Below are 16,087 nucleotides of genomic sequence, written 5' to 3'. Positions count from 1 at the left end.
AGAAGAAGAAAAAGAGAAAAAAAGAAAAAGAGAAAAAGAGAAAAAGAAAAGCGGAGGCACAATCATCATCATCATCATCATCGTCTCCTTTCGTGACTGGGTTCATTGAGCAACAAACCATGATTTTATTTTTATATCTAAATTTAAGCAGAACCAACATTAAGAAGCATGTTAGATCCACCACCATTCTTGTTACTGGGCAAATAAGTAACATTACGAGAGTTGGATAAGGTTTGTGCGATTTCCTTAGAAGCTTCGATCTTTCTAAAAGCAACAAAACCTTCACCAGCCTTAGCAAGGGCTGTAGAGATCATTTCAGCAGCTTGAGCATCACCTTCAGCACGGATAATGGCAGCTTGCTTTTCTTGTTCTGCACGTTCAACCACGAATTTAGCACGTTCAGCTTCTTGTTGAGCAATTTGCTTTTGTTCAACAGCATTGGTGAATTCTTTACCAAATGTCATATGGGTCTACAATAATATAAGTAAAGCCTGTTTTGTCTATTTGCACACACTTACAATAGAAACATCTTCCAGAGCCAAATTAAAGTCTCTAGCACGCTTGTATAATTCTTCACGAATCTTGGCAGAAACAACTTCACGTTGAGTAATCAATTCAGAAGCATCAAATTGAGCAACAATGGACTTCAAGACTTCATTACCAATAGAAGGCAATACTCTTTCATCATAATCAAGACCCAAATTTTGATAGATGGAAGGCAAATTCTTGATTTCGGGGCGGTGGAGGACACGAAGGGTCAAGGAAACCATTTGCATATCCTTGGAACCTGTGGTAGTGGAAATATTACGAGGCTTGGTACGAACATCAAACAAGACAGCACGTTGAAGCCAAGGAACCAAGAAGTGAGTACCTTCGCCAACAGAAGCAGTCTTCACACCTTGAATACGATCGAAAATGACAGCACGGTGACCACCCTGGACTATTACAGTTAAGTTATTTTATTCGTTTCAAATGTGTACATTACCATCGTACATGGCGGATTGAACACCACCAATTAAAAGACCAGCAGGAATGGCGAGCTTGGCGAGCTTGTCAAGAATAGCAGTAGCCATGTTGTTGTATTGTATATAAAAGAAGAAGAAAAAAAAAAGCTGTGCAAATGACACATACATACACACAAAGAAAAAAAAATTTATAATGGAAAGCAGCCAATAAGCTTTCAAAGAATCAGAAACACAAATATGCTTCTCTCTTTTTTTATTAAAGGTCAATAAGAGGAGCATCATCCACTGGTTTCTTTGTTTCGTTCACTTGATAATGAGGAGGAGCAGAGTAATATGGTTGTTGTTGTTGTTGTGGATAATAGTCTTGAGGAGGAGCAGTAACAGGATAATATGGACTGACATCTTCAATAGGATACATTTGGGGTTGATGATACAAGGGTTGAGGCTGATATTGTTGTTCTGGTAAGTTTTGTCTTACTCCAGCAATTCTTTCTTCCAGCAATCGATCATAAGCACGCACTGCCATATTGAGCTTTTCATGAAGTTCAATAAAAGCATTTCTCTTTTGAATCGTCTCATCCAAGCTCTTGACTAACTTGGGTTGTAAATTACCTATTTGTGTATAGAGTTGATTGATTTGTGTATCATTCGAGACATCACCACCAGAAGCATAGACACGATCCATAAGAGTAGAAAACAACAAGATGTTCTCCATCTCTACAGGTGATAGATCATTCGTGTTCTTGACTTCAGGTTGCTTTTGAGAGATTTCCAAGTCACGTAAAGAAGCAGCAATAGCAGCAGCTAAATCAGGATCATCTTCAACAGGCTCTTGTTGTTTCGGTTGAGGAGCAACATAACCTGTACTATAACCATGTTTTTGTTGTTCAGCTTCTTTAAGTGATAATTCAATTGCCTTTTTGATATCATCATCAAACTCATCATTTGTAGTTGTATTTGTTGTTGTAGTAGTAACAGGAGCTGGAGTAGTAGTAGCAGCAGTAGCAGTAATAGCAGCAGCAGTAGTAGTAGTAGTAGTTTGAATAGAAGCCTTTTCTAATTTCAATTTGATATAACAACCATCACATACGCGAACACTTTCATTAATACCAAGCTTAGGCAATGGCATGGATTTAGCAGAACATTGCTGACAAAAAGTACCACCACAATGTCTACAATGATGCTTTCGATTGGTCATTGTAAAAGCAGTGCGACACCGATCACATACATCTGAGTCAGACCACTCAGGTGCCTAATATATTGTCCTAAGTTAACCTTGTTTTATCATGGATAGTACTTACAGCAGCAGTTTCTAATAAGATAGCATCTACTTTTTCATTTACAGGAGGGAAGTGTGTTCCCTCTGCTTTAAGTAAAGCATAAGTATCATACATGTAACTAAGTGAAGGCTTATGTTGACTAGCCAAACCCCAAGTTTGAATAATAGAGAGCATTTTGCTTCTCACATCCATATGGCAACCAGACTAAAACAAGGATAAGACAACATATTCATATACGATATACATTGTTACCTTCAAGATAATCACTAATTCATCCATGAATTCTCGAGAAGCAATTTCTCTGACAAACGTATCACCTCCGTTTTTGACACAGGTATCTACAAGCTAATAGAGGATAAGTGACATACTATACTGATGGGTTACTTACAGAAAGAGTGGCGAGTTGAACATTGGGTTCTTATGTCCTAAGCGTCTTTTGATAGTACGCATAGCATCCTTGGCGTTTATTTTCTTGCTACGAATTTGGTCACTAATGTCCAGATTGAGACCAAGGTCAGGTTCTCCTCCAGGCAATAGTTCAGACGTTGCTTTTTCTAAAAGGATGAGTGAATAAAATAAAATGGAGCACGGCTTTCATATGGTCTTACCAATAGTTTCATCTAATGAACTTGCTCCCCACCACGACATGGTTAAGTTGAATAAAATAAAATAAGAAAAGATATAAAAAAAAAAGAGTGTGTATAACACAGTATTTTAAGGATTATTCAAGAATGAATTTCTTGAAGTGTTTATTGATGCCATAATCATGACTGAACATACAAAACAGAACAAGATCCCAACCATGACAAGACTACCCCATCCTGCTTCTACAAAAGTAGCTTGTTTGACCAACAGTCGCTGACTCTTAAAGTATTTGCCTACACCTACAAAGAAGCAGGAAAGACCAATACCAATAAAGATAAAGCCTATCGGTTTACTTGCGAAATCATTGGCTTTGCTAACCGTTAGATTTCCATCTTGATCTGTACTGTCAGGCAATCGAAACTGTAGCAATAGCGTGAATCCTGCCACATAAAGTAAATAAGTGTATCTATGAGATACGTTCATTACCTAAAATGATCAATGTACATGATAAACGAAACCAAGTAAGCCAGTTTCGTTCATTGGCAAGTTGATCTCTTGCCATGCTTGTATTGTTGGACACTAGAATAGAGTAATCAAGACAATCTTGTAATCGTGTTGAAGGAAATATCTCTACTTTTTCTGCTAGTTCTAGTTTAGGTTGTTTGTTGGTAATACTATTCAGTCTCTTTTGAGAAGGACCTGCTTCTGCATTGTTGGTAAACGACATGAAGAAAAAAAGAAAGAAATATATATATATATATATATAATTTATTTATTTATTTTTTTTTTTTAGTAAGGACGATAATGAGATTGTCTTGAGGATGAAGGATGAACAGGTCCTCCTTCATTTCTGTTGTTACGACGTTGATCAAAACCAGAAGGATAATATGGTGCTGCCATTTGAGGTGGATACATGTTATATCGCATAGCAGATTGATAGCGCTGATTGGGTCTAAAATTAGCATGACGATTTTGTTTCCCTTTAGGCATGGCTCTTTTCACTTCAATCTAAGTCATGATATCAATACCACTCTACAATCCTACTTAACTTACGGTCTTGTCTTTGATAGATAAATGTGGATTCTTGAGTGCTTCTTCTACACCTTGACTGTCTTCAAATGTGATGAATCCAAATCCACGGGGTCTACCTGTATCTCGCTCCAACATCAATGTAGCATCTAATACTGTACCAAATTGTGAGAAAAAGGTACGGAATTCCTCTTCATTCACTTCAGGAGAGATACCACCCACAAAGATCTTTTCTGTCTTGTCTTGTTCTTCACGGGGAATAGCACGTTTAGGATCAATCTATAGAGACAGCATCAGTCATGTTTGTTCATATCCAATCACATACGCGTTTGCCATCCAAATAATGATGTTCTTGACTGACAATCTTGTCTACATCTGCATTTTCCTTCATCGTCAAGAATCCAAAGCCCCTGGATCGTTGTGTCAGTGGATCACGCATCACAATGCACTCTACCACTGGGCCAAACTGAGAAAAGTAGTCGCGCAAGCTTTCTAATAAATAAAGAAAAAAAAGAAAGGTTTTACCAATTGGCATGAATGAATTCAGTTTTATTCAAATTAAAAAAAAGATATATAGATAAATATATATATAATACTGTATCATAAAAAAAAAAATGACTCTTACCATCTGATGTATCCCAGTTGAGACCGCCAATAAACATCTTGCTAATCCATCATGAGTCAAGAAATATCTACCATAAACTACCTACCCTTCATCTGTATTTGCTGCACTGGCTACAATAGGTTTATCTGTTTCTTTTGTAGGTTTGGGTTTGTATTGTTGCATCGTGTATTGCCTCATCATTTGCATCTGGTAAGGATGCATCATCTGTTGTTGCAAACTCATTTGGTAAGCTGCTAAATATTGCTGATATGGGTTAGGTCGATATCCCCACATATTCTGATTGTCGCCTGTATTCATCTGTTGTTGCTGTGGTGATGATGAGGATGGAGGTGGTGAATCATGTTCTTCTTCATCCTCTTTATATTCTGCTGCTTCTCTTCCATACAATTCATTCTCATCAAAATCATCTTCTTTCTCTGCCCTATTGTAAGCATTGTATAAATCATCGTCAAAATCGTCAGACATAATAATAAGGGATAATAAAAGAAAAAGAAATAAGATACGGTTTTTGTAATTTATAGACACGCGTTTTTATTTTCACTGATTTTGGTAAACTCAAACGTTAATTATTTTTCCATTTGACATGAAAGTTCTCTTCGAATTTAAAGCGAGAATAAGTGTGCTTGCCTTCAAGGACATAAGACTATCATAGTAGCTTTGTGTTTTATTGTTTAAATCAATATTAGTCACCATTTTATCTATCTGATAAAAAGAGACTTCTTTGCCTTGAGAAAGTAATGATTGATGACTCAGAGCTTTTTTTATTTTCATAAAATGCCTTGATCATATCAGATGCTTCTATATAGACCAAACAAGCTTGACGAGGGAATCAATTGATTGTATGAAATGGCTTGTAGTCTAAGCCTTTCATCATCTCATTGACTCTGGATTGGATCATTTTTCAATCAGCAGGCAAAGTAAACTCCAACTGCTCAATATCATACAAGTCTTCTTTTATAGCGTCTAATGAATACCAAGCATGAACTGACTTGAGACGATCAATAGTACAAGGATTATTATATAGCATATTCTGGTTTCAATGGGGGAAAAAAAGATAAAAAGGAGGGAATTGTTGTATCCTTTTATTGAGACTATTTATCTGTCCATTTAAGACAGAATCTCTTTTCAAAAAGTGACCGATTATAGACATCTTTACCCTTAGTCAAGTCCTTTTTCAATTTAATCAAATGATCATAAAAGATATCTCGGTTGGATTGTTTCTTTGAGCTCATCTCACATTGAGAGGATTTGGCGCTGGCTTGAACTAATGATCGCTTGAGGTTTGTGAGTGATTTGATATACTTTGGAGCATCTATATAGACATAGGTCTCATACAGAGGGAATCGTACATGAGTATCAAATACAAAATCAGATTTAGAGCCTATTTCACTTGAGATGATTCTATTCAATAAAACATGTATTGCCTCTCTGTCTTCAGGGTCTTCAAAATGTAGACTTTCAATTTGATTCACATGAATTCTTAGGCAGTCAAAAGAATACCAAGCAAAAGGTGATTCCAAACGAGTAATTGTAAGCGGCTTTTTCTCTTTGTAAGGCATACCTGACTGTTGAATAAAACAAAAGAAGAAGCGTTTTGTGCTTTGTCTTAAATAAGATAGTAACAAGCTGCATTATGATAAACAAGCCCGCCAATGAGTGATAAGATCAATAGTGGCCAAGACCAAGATTAAAAGTTGGACAAATGGTTTTGGTTTTAGCCCAGGAACAGCATATGATAGAGATCTGTTGACTGATATAGTGAGTCATTTAGCTTCAAGTGTCGTTTTACGTTGACTAGAAAAGAAAATGTTGTCTATTTTTTATGAAAAACAGTATTCTATGTCTTGCCTTCATGGTTTCCGACGCATTGATATAAACACTTCTTTTTTGTGCGTCGAAAAGAAAGAGATACTCCCGCTAAGGATAATTATCCATAATAAATAACTCATCAGAGGATTAATGTAGGCTAATAGTAGCTAAAGAATACACTTGGAATACAATTTTAGATTACAAAAGAGTATTACATGTAAGGGATCGATATATGAGTATTCTTTACAATAAACAAATCATATAGTCTTGATCAATACATTCTCTCAGATGGAACAGCTATTTCTATGAATGTCCTGACAAGAGAGGATAAAGGACAGTCGTTTCTCTCACAACAGAACCATAAAAGAGGCAATGATACTTCAATGATGTACTGAAAAGAACGGACCGGCAAAATATATTGGACCGAAAAACTCATCAGAAATATCTTTTATGCTACACAAATACCGGCGTGTCATGTGATCTCAAAACATATAAAGTAGTCTATATTGTATTTTAAAACTCATTAAATAAGTTGTGGGGCTATGGCCCAATGGATAAGGCGTCTGACTACGAATCAGGAGATTCCAGGTTCGACCCCTGGTAGCCTCAAAACCCACTTCTCTTTTATCTTTTTTACTGAAGTATTTATTTAGTATTAAATGCGATTCTTTTTGTCAAGGATATATTTTGAAATAGAAATGATTGATACTTTTTTTTTCTTTCTTTTCTTTTCTTGAGACTATTTCTTACTTGAAAAACTCAGGTACAAAAGTGAATGATCATTTGTCATGATTAAAAGCAGCTTTTGATAAAAAAAAATCTGTAAGATACTGAATCTTTATTATTATTAACAATGGGGTTGGTACGGCGGCGCACACACTTGTTGCATCATCATAGGTTGTGTAGAATAGTAAGGAGGCGGCATACACATAAATGTAGCAGGTGGTTGTTCTTTCTTTTCCTCCTTTTTCGGCTCCTCTTGCTCTTCTTCTACGGGCGGGTTTAAACCAAACCCAGGTGATTTTAAGCAGACAATGTTCCAGTAGTACTGCCATCCAATAAAGACAACTGTACCAACAATCACAAAGGCAAGCATAACATTGATAGGTTTGCTTATCAGATACACATTATGATGGTTTGGATTACCATCAAAGATCAATAACCAAGGGTTAATAAAACCTGTATGTGCAAAGAAATCAAGGCCAAAATGAAACAAATACGCGCCCATCAATGATGTGGAGAAAATGACCATGTATGTCTCAACAAAGTACAACAGAATGGGACCAAGTAAAGAAAGTCCAATAATAAAGCACACGCGGGCCACTTTCTGGTATGCATGCATTAGACATTTTAGAAACCAATTGCCAACTTACTATCGTGATGACTAAATCTTCTTTCCAAGAAAGGATATAAACGGCTACATAAAACCCTCCAAGACCTATTACTTGAGGTTTGAGCATCACCTATGTTTTAAATAAGAAAGACTTACATGCAAGACAGTAGACACCTAGAGGGTACAAAAAGATCAAGATGATGGCGCCTAAAATACCAAGACCAGCACTCACACAGATATAAATTACATCACCTAAGGGATAGCCACCAGCAGGTTCATTATTGACAAGGCCAATCCATGTCATGGTAGCTTGTAGATGTTTAGCTCCAAGTAGATGTATCTTTTATCTTACCAAAAAAGACAAAGCCAATAAGCCCCAATGTAGGACGGAAGAAACGATAGCCAAAGATAGCAAAGTAAAGCCCAACGATAACACACAGGGTGCCAACAAAGCCTTGTGCTGGACTAATGCCATCACCATATGTATCTGAGATTCGATGAATATTTCATATAAATATAATACCACTTACGCCAAAGATAATCAGACCAGCATTGCCCTGTACAATCATTAGATGATGGCTCAGGTTGAGAGGTAGGGCTTGCAGTGATCGTCGTTGTCACAGTGACAGCAGTGCCTCCTCCACAATTGATTGTCTGGGTTACGGTCTTCCAAAGACGATTGATATCAGACGCATTGACCACCGCAGCGGCCTTGATATGATCCCGGTTTCGACACATACTAGCCCAGTTTTGATAGAGTTCTAGATCATCCTGAACATCTCTTTTGACCAATACAGGTGTCGGTGTACTTTCAGTTACAGTCGTGGTCTGTAATGTATAGATCGTTTTTGTAGGTATGCAGGTAATCCATCTAAAGCATAATAACAGAACAAATAGAAGATACTTCATTGTGATAAAGAAACACAAAGAAAAAGAAAAAGGTCTACTCTTTTATACATATGTTTATTGATTCATTACCATTTATAGACCAATGTTTTCAATCTTTTTGGCACCAATACCACCTTTCTTCTTTTCGCGTAATTCAGCCATACGCTTTTATCAAGAAAGTATGAGTGAGTTTGTTTAGCATCTACGTATCTTTACCTGTCGTCTTTCCTCTCTTCTTCGTTCAAGCTCGGCTTTTCTGTCTTCTTTATTCACAGGTGTTGGTTCTATCACACTCTGTGTTACATTGGGGCTCTCTGCATCCAGGTCTATAGCATCATAAATACACATTGCTTTGTTGATTATCATTTACCAATGGGTTTGGGTTTATGACTGAGTTTCATCGAACTGGGTGCTTTGGTATTTCCCATCGAACCAAATGAAGCGATGGATGCATTTGGCGTTGTTTGTTCCATGATAGGTTCAAAATCATCTAAAATAGCATTAATCAAAAGTCTTTGGGTTGTTCTCTTTACCCCATCCACTGTTTTCAGTTATCTGATTAAAATCAAAAGACGTATTGTCTTCCCACGCACTGGTTTCTTGTTCATCTGGTTCTATTGTTTGCATACCTAATTGAGGAGAGACAACAGTAGGTTTTTCTACAGCTAGTGCAGATGATTGGCCTATTTCTCCACTTGGAGAAGCAAACTAGAACTTGTCAGTTGCAGTCTTATGAAAAAGTAAAACTTACCCTCGACTGAATGGAAGAAACTGCCCATCCAGCAAGGCCCTTCGTAGCACCACCCAAGACACCTGCCATACCACCATTGTTAGACACAATCACTTCTTCAGTTCCTAAAGATTCCACAAGAGCCGTCTCTGGCATTTTCTCTGCAAATTCTTGAATGCGTTGAATAAAGGATTGCATGACTCGAAACGCTTGATCACGGACCGGTCTAAGCAAAAAATACATCAGTTGAATATCATGCAATGACATTCTCTTTATATATATATATATGTACTTTTCTTTATCCACCAAGGTCAAGGAAATAGCAGGTACAATACGAGTAGCACATTCTTGTGCATCATAGTATTCAGCAGTAGCTATTTATCTCTTTAGAACCATGTAGATCCAGATCCTTGACTTACCATGTAAAGCCATCAAAGCTGCTACTCTAGCATGATAAAACCCATCCCTTAAACTTCTTGTGAATGCAGGGACCAAGACTTTTTTTCGCGTCTAGCGTAGATCAATTAAAAAAAAGGGGGGGGGGACATGCGGTGATTGAACTTACACTATCACTTAAATGTTTGGCGATCTTACCTAAGCAAATCGTGGTATTGGTTCGAATACCAGGCTCTGGATCCATTTGTAATTTAGCTAAATGCTTCAACAAGTCATAGTTAATAATACGCTCATTGAGTTTAGGCACAATCAGCAAGATAGATTTGATCGTTTGTTCTCGAATTACTGGAATGGTGTCTGTAAAACCAGTTGCCTATACAACATTCAATATGCAATGTTGTTCTTTATATGCTTACAATATGAGGAAAGATCTGTGTAGTGACTATCTTGTTATTCATATGCTGAATAAACTTGGGCATATTCTCCAACAAACTAACTCGAATAGCACGATCAGGTGAAGCAAACATGCGAACAATAGGTGCCATCACAATCGTCTGATATTCTTCATCTGATAAATGATCGCCTACTTTCACAATGGCACTTAATGCCTTGGCACCTCCAGAACCAAATTCAAAAGCCTTCATGAGTTCAGGTAAAATCTTGTGCTTGGAAAATGTGCTGGGAAATGTCTCGATGTGGGTATCCAGTGTCTTGAAGAACTGCTCCTTTTCAGCTTGTTCTTTGATACTGATGTTTTCTAAAAACAAATTGACATTGACAAAATCATTGGCAAAGTATCCTTTGGGCCTTAATCCTTCTTGTAAGAACAGATCAGCACTGGCCCTGGATCGAGGTGATGGGTTTAATAAGCGAGTATAGATACGTTGCATAGAGACAGGAATACTGCCCTTTTGTGACAAGAGTGCCTCTGTTGTTTCAAACCGATGATTGTAGGTTTCATAGATGAGACAACCTAAATGATATGAATCCAGTGCACCTGAAGGTAGACTAATGTTTGACAAATTAGATCTCTATCATACATACACACTTTGTATTACTCTTTAATGGCTGTCCAGCCGGATTGTTTGATTTCAGGAGAAGCATAGCGTTGTGCATCAGGTACTACACCCCCAAATGTCAAGACAATAGGACTTTCTTCTTTCATGGAACACAGGAGTTCAAATCCACCCAGTTTCCATTCACCTGCCTTGTTGGTAAACACAGAAGACACTCTGATGTTGCCATGAACCATACTACAATCATGGTTTAAGAATTTGATAGCATTCTAAATCCATCAATATTCATCTTCATCATTCTCTGGTTCACTTACAGCTATTTTATAAAGACCCCATAACATTAGGTTTTTATCAGGATCTTGGTTGAGTTGATTGGACAATGGCTCAACAGGGTCTGTCACAAACATCACACTTTGTTCGGTCTAATGATCTATCAATATACCATTATTATGGATGTAAGTACTTACTTCAACACCATCTAGATATCTCAAGATATCTGGATGTCGCATCGTTCGAAGTCGTTTAAACGCGTTCCTTGCCAGAGTTACTTTGTCTTTATTTTTTGTACCATCAAATACAAAAATCGATACTTCTGAACCATCCTCCTAAAAACAAAAAACTATATACCATTGTCTTTGTGTGTATATGTATTTGTTACCTTTTTCGTGCCTCGATGAAGTGTCCAGATGGACTGATCAGAAAAGAACTCGACTTTGTCACCAAGACTGTAACCAAATCCCGAGTTACTTTGACTCAATAGCGATAAGCTACTTTTTACAATACCAGAGAAAAAGGCCATAAAAAGAAAATAAAGTGTGTTTTAATTGACGATAGATAAATGTGTCACGGTACATATTTTTATGTTGTTCTTTAAATAAATGAATATATACAAAGGTAAAAGTTAAGCAGGATAGGTTGTGATTTCTTGGTGTCTTAATACTTTTTCAACCAAGAAAGCCACTCGTTGCCCATACTTGGATCCACGAAGAGAGACCATATGGCGTTTAATAGAGCGACAGATAAATAGTTTTTGTTCTTCAGAAGCATTGTTGATTAACCATTGAACGACATAGTTACCATATTGATCTGAAGCAATATCAATCAAAGCCATTCTAGGCCGATGAGTTGTATCTGAGATACGTTGAATGAATTTAGTCAAGAAGGACTGTCCACCCATCCTGAGTGCCTTTTCAACTACTTTAGAGGCAAATTGATCCATTGAAAGTTGGACTGCTTCTCGAATCACAATATCAAAGGCTGCTTCACGGTCTGATCTGTTTTCTGCTTGTTCCAATATGTGTTGAATGACCCAGTTACCCCATTGGCCTTTAGCAATCAAGAGGGTGTTCTGAAGGACTTCATCCAAGACAGGGCGCTAATGTTCAATGAGTCAACCGATGATCATCAAGTCACTTACTTTATCTGGTTCCAATAGGTTCTCAAATACGTTCTGAATCACTAAACTGCCTGTTTCATCCAATGCCACTTGAGCCCATTGACCTTGAAGGGCAGCATGGACATATTTCATGACAGGAGGAGGAGGTATATGAACCCACCTTAATTCAAATACCTTTTGCCATACATGACAAGCATATTTATGTGTGATTGTCTGAGGAACACAAAAGAACAGTTCAGAACAAAAATCTGCTTTTGATTCTTCTTGAATATAGTCCAACGCCTTTTGTACTACATGGCAGCCAAAAGGTTCACATGTCAATTCAACAATATGGCCTCGCATCTTGTCTGCTAAGGTTTCAATCTGTTCAGGGGTGCCTAGTTCAAACAGTCGCTGGACAAGGAAATTTCCGAATCGATTGGTCATTAAAGCATACGCTTGATGTAAAATGGCTTGGTATATCTGCTGTTTCTGTACTTGACTAGCGGATTTTAATTTCTGTTGCATGAATAGAGATGCTTGTTGATCTGTGTCTCTTGTGATACGATCCACTAAAGACTTTATTTTTGTTTTTAGTTTTGAAAATAAACATCTACTTACATCCCAGTCTATCATCTTGCTTTTGTCCAATAGCCGACGATGTCTCTGTAGATAAAAAAAAAAAAAAACAAATCATTAAGGGAGAGAATCATGGATATATGGGGGTCACTTACTGTGTTACCCAAGATTGTTTCGGAATGAGTGATTGACATTGTGTCTAGACTAACAAAAGAAAAAAGAATGAGTCAAGAACAAGGTATTCTTTCATTTACTTACTCTACTAGATCGGAAGATTCTGTTGCTTTTAACTGCTTTTCTTTCAAGGCAAGTGTTGACTGAAGATGAATGATTTGAACTGATTTCTAATCTGGAAGTCAATACAAAAAAAAAAAAAAAAAAAAGACTTATACCTTTTCCATTTCCATATTCATCACACTCAATTGTTTAGCTAATTTTTGTATTAATTGATTGGCTTCTCTTAATTGTTGTGACATGGTATCCATCGTATGTTGATAATAGTCCTATATATCTAAGGTTAAGATTGACATAGATACCACATCATCACTTACTTGATGTCTGTCTGATGGACTGAATAACAAATCATGTTTAGGTGAAGATGTGCTATTATGAAATAAGGTATTTGTCTGAAATAAAGAAGGCGTATAAAAGGGTGAATCAAACGTATTTATATCTGTATCTGTATTAGAAGCTAACATGAATAAAAAAAAAAAAGTAAAAGGTACAAAAAAAGACGGGAATTTTTTTTTTTTATACACGCGAATCAAACTTGTTTTTAATTGGCAACTAATAACTGTAAACGTTCTGCAACAGACAGTTGCGTACGTGTCATATTGGCAAGATAGACAACCATCAAAAGATCTTGCAAATGAGAATTAAACATCTTTTCAAAGGCTGTACTGTCAACTTTGGGAACAACAGAGACAGTGTCCATAATATATCTACCAATAGCATTGTTGGGTGGGACACTACCATCCTGCATCTAAAGTCAATATCATCTTGTGTGCATCATAGTGACACTTACAACAACGCTGTCAACATATTTACTGATTCTTTCAAGCATTTCTTGAAGTTTAGTAATAGCAATTTCAAGGTGATCCATATCAGATATCAAAGAAGCAGTACGGGTTTCCTTTGATTTAGCAGAAGCAAGCATATCCACTATAGATCATATCAATAAGCATATGATAATATATTACCATGACAACTTACAGCCACTTCGTTCAGCATCAAGGTATTTCACTTCACAAGGAACAGATAAAAACATACAATCCCCAGGCTTAGTAGAGAAACCAACAGGTGCACTAGAGTAGACAGAGTCAATATATATATACAAAGATGATTCTATGTTACCTAGCATAGGCACGAAGACCCATATCAGAAGTCTTTAAGAGTGCATCTGTATCAATGGTGATATGGATAGGTTGGAAAGGAGCCACATCTTCAGCAAAGAAAGAATGAACAGGCGTACAGGCAGGTGTCAAATCAGCACCAGCTGTATACCAACCCACAATAATTTCATCTGGATTCACTCTTTGGTGTAATTCATACATGGTACGATAATGATCTTTATCGAGAACAATATCATCATTTTCTGTAGTATAAATCAAAGGGAAAGCATTTCTGATCTCGACTTCAGTACCATCAGGGCTGCGAACACCCAAGATGGCACCCAATACTTTAGATTGATCACGACGCAAGTAGTGATCCAACACAGTGAATAAGACAACAGGGCTTGTGCTGGTAGTAAATGCACGTTGGTAAGGTGCGCTGGATAAGTTGACAGTCAAAGTGTCGAGTTTATTGGCCATAGTTGTCGATAGAGAAGACAAAAAAAAAATATGAAAAAAAGTTTTAAGGGAAGGTCAGAGGAGATTAAAAATATCGTGACTGTTCTTCTTGAAGCTGTGTATTGTTGAAAGAGGACGATGCAAATAAAGAAGAAAGAGCTGCTCTGTTTTTTTTTATATCATAGTACTGAATTATTTTCTCTATTCGTACATGGTTATAAAGAAAGTGTCTATAAAATAGACTTGCTTGCATTTTATGCTAGTAATTCCTTCATTTACATCGTTCATGATGGTCATTTTCTCTACATATAATGCATCAGTTGCTTTAAAAGTTAAAAAGGCAGTTATAAAGAAAAAAGGAGTATTGTTTTATATATGATTTAATTGGCCAAAAATGCGATGTTTCTGCCATGATCTGATAATTTTTTTTTTTTTTTTTTTTTTTTTTTTGCTGGGTTTTGAACTCTATCTGATCATTTGTTTTGCTTTGAATCAAGCTTTCAATAGTGGCTATTGACTTGTATAAGCAAATAGTTTACTGGATACTATAGATCTATCATCTTTAGTCTATAGAATAGAGTTTTGTTGTAGACCAGTTTTTGTTTTGTTGTTGTTGTTGTTGTTGTTGCACAGATAATTCGGTAATTTAAAATCTGATGACATCCCTTTGTGCGCGATTATTGCTTTCCAGCTGTCAAAGGAGAAAGAAAATGTATATAAACATGCGCATATTTTTTTTTGGTCTTTGTTTCTTATTTTTTTTTAATTTTCTATCATAACATGAGTCATAGTCATAGCATGTCAACCAGCAGCAGCAGTAGTAGTAGTAGCATGTCCATGTCAATGGGTATGGGCACCTTTCATTGGAGTTCTTCTGGTGATGGTATCTTACTCAGTGGTTGGGTGCCTCAATCTGAACCTGCTTATATCGGTGCTTGTTTTGGCCTTTTCTTTTTCTCTATTCTCTCTCGAAGTCTACCAGCTTTAGAGGCTTATTTCGTGACTTGGCGGGCCATGCGTCACGAAGCTATTTTACTCAATTCCAATGCAACATCACCGGTAAATTTAAACTTGTCTTTATTTATTTGTACTCATTGCATGATTAGGAACCAAATGTAGATCGACTTGCTAAAGTACTAAAAGATTCTTCTTCTTCGTCCAGATCATTCAATCCAGCAGCTTATCCTGAACCTCTTGGACTTCCCTCTGTACCTCCCTTCTCATGGACAACAGATACCATTCGAAGTTTCATGAGCACACTTACTTCCTTTGTGAGTTATTTACTTATGATGGTTGTCATGACAGGCAATGGCGGTTACTTTATTGTTATTATTGCCGGTGTCTTTTTTGGTGAATTGGCATTTGGCCGATTTAAATACTTGACAGGCGGTGTTGCGATGGACCATTCTCATTAATTCTTTTACCTATATATACCTTACATTCATTATAATAAACAAGACTATTCAGAACAAAGAAGCATATCTCAAAAAGATGGTTGTGTTTATAAGGCGAGTTATGCATTTACTTTTGTTTTCCAAAAAAAAAAAGTTTCATGTAATTAGAAAGAACGGCTACCTTATTTAGAATAAATGGTCTCAAGTTGTCTTCGTCTTCGGAAGCCATATATGGCTATCTTTTTTTTTATACTTAATTAGGAGAATGGCTATATATAGCAAAGACGGAGGTT

At 36.8% G+C, this 16,087-nt stretch overlaps 10 protein-coding genes and 1 non-coding gene across 11 annotated transcripts; 2 read left to right on the top strand and 9 right to left on the bottom strand.

Moving 5' to 3' along the window:
- Positions 1-61: 61 nt before the first annotated feature.
- On the bottom strand, positions 62-1,111 carry B0P05DRAFT_550310 (prohibitin-1). Its single transcript, XM_051579233.1, has 3 exons — positions 986-1,111; positions 519-940; positions 62-470 (listed from the first exon to the last, which is right to left on the bottom strand). Exons 1-3 carry the CDS (start codon positions 1,071-1,073, stop codon positions 144-146), a joined length of 837 nt encoding a protein of 278 aa, XP_051432807.1. The 5' UTR covers positions 1,074-1,111; the 3' UTR covers positions 62-143.
- Positions 1,112-1,155: 44 nt separating this feature from the next.
- Positions 1,156-2,979, bottom strand: B0P05DRAFT_639210 (uncharacterized protein). The gene is made up of 6 exons (XM_051583706.1): positions 2,854-2,979; positions 2,692-2,799; positions 2,634-2,662; positions 2,498-2,590; positions 2,267-2,449; positions 1,156-2,217 (listed from the first exon to the last, which is right to left on the bottom strand). The coding sequence occupies exons 1-6, from the start codon at positions 2,891-2,893 to the stop codon at positions 1,222-1,224; spliced, it is 1,449 nt and encodes a 482-aa protein (XP_051432806.1). The 5' UTR covers positions 2,894-2,979; the 3' UTR covers positions 1,156-1,221.
- Positions 2,958-3,568, bottom strand: B0P05DRAFT_550307 (uncharacterized protein; the record flags this gene model as incomplete). Its single annotated transcript, XM_051579232.1, has 2 exons — positions 3,317-3,568; positions 2,958-3,270 (listed from the first exon to the last, which is right to left on the bottom strand). Exons 1-2 carry the CDS (start codon positions 3,555-3,557, stop codon positions 2,960-2,962), a joined length of 552 nt encoding a protein of 183 aa, XP_051432805.1. The 5' UTR covers positions 3,558-3,568.
- Positions 3,569-3,611: 43 nt separating this feature from the next.
- Positions 3,612-4,953, bottom strand: B0P05DRAFT_550297 (Interdomain Rrm packing contributes To Rna recognition in the Rna15, Hrp1, anchor Rna 3). Its single transcript, XM_051579231.1, has 3 exons — positions 4,485-4,953; positions 4,185-4,351; positions 3,612-4,138 (listed from the first exon to the last, which is right to left on the bottom strand). Exons 1-3 carry the CDS (start codon positions 4,519-4,521, stop codon positions 3,875-3,877), a joined length of 468 nt encoding a protein of 155 aa, XP_051432804.1. The 5' UTR covers positions 4,522-4,953; the 3' UTR covers positions 3,612-3,874.
- Positions 4,954-5,308: 355 nt separating this feature from the next.
- Positions 5,309-6,391, bottom strand: B0P05DRAFT_550294 (uncharacterized protein). Its single transcript, XM_051579230.1, has one exon. The coding sequence runs from the start codon at positions 6,041-6,043 to the stop codon at positions 5,576-5,578; it is 468 nt and encodes a 155-aa protein (XP_051432803.1). The 5' UTR covers positions 6,044-6,391; the 3' UTR covers positions 5,309-5,575.
- A 438-nt stretch (positions 6,392-6,829) lies between these two features.
- On the top strand, positions 6,830-6,902 carry B0P05DRAFT_t71. Its single transcript has one exon. It is a non-coding gene; the product is annotated as a tRNA-Arg (tRNA).
- Positions 6,903-7,329: 427 nt separating this feature from the next.
- On the bottom strand, positions 7,330-8,105 carry B0P05DRAFT_442460 (uncharacterized protein; the record flags this gene model as incomplete). The annotated part of the gene is made up of 4 exons (XM_051573771.1): positions 7,330-7,616; positions 7,663-7,731; positions 7,783-7,935; positions 7,979-8,105. Coding segments are annotated over 4 exons (636 nt in total), but the record flags the coding sequence as incomplete, so codon positions are not given.
- A 457-nt stretch (positions 8,106-8,562) lies between these two features.
- B0P05DRAFT_184661 (armadillo-type protein) lies at positions 8,563-11,361 on the bottom strand. Its single transcript, XM_051573168.1, has 11 exons — positions 11,124-11,361; positions 10,971-11,078; positions 10,699-10,925; positions 10,057-10,648; positions 9,810-10,013; positions 9,664-9,754; positions 9,266-9,618; positions 9,048-9,222; positions 8,885-9,004; positions 8,731-8,840; positions 8,563-8,679 (listed from the first exon to the last, which is right to left on the bottom strand). Exons 1-11 carry the CDS (start codon positions 11,163-11,165, stop codon positions 8,608-8,610), a joined length of 2,094 nt encoding a protein of 697 aa, XP_051432801.1. The 5' UTR covers positions 11,166-11,361; the 3' UTR covers positions 8,563-8,607.
- A 108-nt stretch (positions 11,362-11,469) lies between these two features.
- On the bottom strand, positions 11,470-13,323 carry B0P05DRAFT_550265 (armadillo-type protein). The gene is made up of 7 exons (XM_051579229.1): positions 13,162-13,323; positions 13,003-13,113; positions 12,869-12,954; positions 12,766-12,814; positions 12,653-12,697; positions 12,074-12,610; positions 11,470-12,031 (listed from the first exon to the last, which is right to left on the bottom strand). Exons 1-7 carry the CDS (start codon positions 13,306-13,308, stop codon positions 11,558-11,560), a joined length of 1,449 nt encoding a protein of 482 aa, XP_051432800.1. The 5' UTR covers positions 13,309-13,323; the 3' UTR covers positions 11,470-11,557.
- Positions 13,323-14,731, bottom strand: B0P05DRAFT_550259 (maintenance of mitochondrial structure and function-domain-containing protein). The gene is made up of 4 exons (XM_051579228.1): positions 13,964-14,731; positions 13,823-13,914; positions 13,635-13,771; positions 13,323-13,586 (listed from the first exon to the last, which is right to left on the bottom strand). Exons 1-4 carry the CDS (start codon positions 14,419-14,421, stop codon positions 13,386-13,388), a joined length of 888 nt encoding a protein of 295 aa, XP_051432799.1. The 5' UTR covers positions 14,422-14,731; the 3' UTR covers positions 13,323-13,385.
- A 428-nt stretch (positions 14,732-15,159) lies between these two features.
- Positions 15,160-16,016, top strand: B0P05DRAFT_550257 (Ctr copper transporter). Its single transcript, XM_051579227.1, has 2 exons — positions 15,160-15,459; positions 15,507-16,016. Exons 1-2 carry the CDS (start codon positions 15,181-15,183, stop codon positions 15,813-15,815), a joined length of 588 nt encoding a protein of 195 aa, XP_051432798.1. The 5' UTR covers positions 15,160-15,180; the 3' UTR covers positions 15,816-16,016.
- The last annotated feature ends 71 nt before the right edge of the window (positions 16,017-16,087 follow it).

This window comes from Gilbertella persicaria (assembly GCF_025201335.1).
Source record: "Gilbertella persicaria strain CBS 190.32 chromosome Unknown B0P05scaffold_32, whole genome shotgun sequence".
Classification (NCBI taxonomy): Eukaryota; Fungi; Mucoromycota; class Mucoromycetes; order Mucorales; family Choanephoraceae; genus Gilbertella; species Gilbertella persicaria.
The sequence above is the reverse complement of the archived record's forward strand: the minus strand, read 5'-3'. Positions and strand labels throughout refer to the sequence as shown.

What these genes read in the sequence shown, in the direction of transcription:
- B0P05DRAFT_550259 (XM_051579228.1), bottom strand. Translation starts at nt 14,421, where the DNA reads ATGGCCAATAAACTCGACACTTTGACTGTCAACTTATCCAGCGCACCT. An exon ending in TGATGCTGAACGAAGTGGCT is followed by an intron (nt 13,772 to 13,822) that starts GTAAGTTGTCAT and finishes TATGATCTATAG; the next exon opens with TGGATATGCTTGCTTCTGCT. An exon ending in AATATGTTGACAGCGTTGTT is followed by an intron (nt 13,587 to 13,634) that starts GTAAGTGTCACT and finishes CTTTAGATGCAG; the next exon opens with GATGGTAGTGTCCCACCCAA.
- B0P05DRAFT_550297 (XM_051579231.1), bottom strand. Translation starts at nt 4,521, where the DNA reads ATGTTTATTGGCGGTCTCAACTGGGATACATCAGATG. An exon ending in CAACTGGGATACATCAGATG is followed by an intron (nt 4,352 to 4,484) that starts GTAAGAGTCATT and finishes TTTATTTATTAG; the next exon opens with AAAGCTTGCGCGACTACTTT. An exon ending in ATTATTTGGATGGCAAACGC is followed by an intron (nt 4,139 to 4,184) that starts GTATGTGATTGG and finishes CTGTCTCTATAG; the next exon opens with ATTGATCCTAAACGTGCTAT.
- B0P05DRAFT_184661 (XM_051573168.1), bottom strand. Translation starts at nt 11,165, where the DNA reads ATGCGACATCCAGATATCTTGAGATATCTAGATGGTGTTGAA. An exon ending in GGGGTCTTTATAAAATAGCT is followed by an intron (nt 10,926 to 10,970) that starts GTAAGTGAACCA and finishes TGATGGATTTAG; the next exon opens with AATGCTATCAAATTCTTAAA. An exon ending in GGCTGGACAGCCATTAAAGA is followed by an intron (nt 10,649 to 10,698) that starts GTAATACAAAGT and finishes GTCAAACATTAG; the next exon opens with TCTACCTTCAGGTGCACTGG.
- B0P05DRAFT_550310 (XM_051579233.1), bottom strand. Translation starts at nt 1,073, where the DNA reads ATGGCTACTGCTATTCTTGACAAGCTCGCCAAGCTCGCCATTCCTGCT. An exon ending in TCAATCCGCCATGTACGATG is followed by an intron (nt 941 to 985) that starts GTAATGTACACA and finishes TAACTGTAATAG; the next exon opens with TCCAGGGTGGTCACCGTGCT. An exon ending in CTCTGGAAGATGTTTCTATT is followed by an intron (nt 471 to 518) that starts GTAAGTGTGTGC and finishes ATATTATTGTAG; the next exon opens with ACCCATATGACATTTGGTAA.
- B0P05DRAFT_550265 (XM_051579229.1), bottom strand. Translation starts at nt 13,308, where the DNA reads ATGTTAGCTTCTAATACAGATACAGATATAAATACGTTTGATTCACCC. An exon ending in AAACAATCTTGGGTAACACA is followed by an intron (nt 12,698 to 12,765) that starts GTAAGTGACCCC and finishes TTTTATCTACAG; the next exon opens with AGACATCGTCGGCTATTGGA. An exon ending in GCAAGATGATAGACTGGGAT is followed by an intron (nt 12,611 to 12,652) that starts GTAAGTAGATGT and finishes ACAAAAATAAAG; the next exon opens with TCTTTAGTGGATCGTATCAC.
- B0P05DRAFT_550257 (XM_051579227.1), top strand. Translation starts at nt 15,181, where the DNA reads ATGAGTCATAGTCATAGCATGTCAACCAGCAGCAGCAGTAGTAGTAGT. An exon ending in ATTCCAATGCAACATCACCG is followed by an intron (nt 15,460 to 15,506) that starts GTAAATTTAAAC and finishes TTGCATGATTAG; the next exon opens with GAACCAAATGTAGATCGACT.
- B0P05DRAFT_550294 (XM_051579230.1), bottom strand. Translation starts at nt 6,043, where the DNA reads ATGCCTTACAAAGAGAAAAAGCCGCTTACAATTACTCGTTTGGAATCA.
- B0P05DRAFT_639210 (XM_051583706.1), bottom strand. Translation starts at nt 2,893, where the DNA reads ATGTCGTGGTGGGGAGCAAGTTCATTAGATGAAACTATTG. An exon ending in TTCATTAGATGAAACTATTG is followed by an intron (nt 2,800 to 2,853) that starts GTAAGACCATAT and finishes TCATCCTTTTAG; the next exon opens with AAAAAGCAACGTCTGAACTA. An exon ending in TCTTATTAGAAACTGCTGCT is followed by an intron (nt 2,218 to 2,266) that starts GTAAGTACTATC and finishes ACAATATATTAG; the next exon opens with GCACCTGAGTGGTCTGACTC.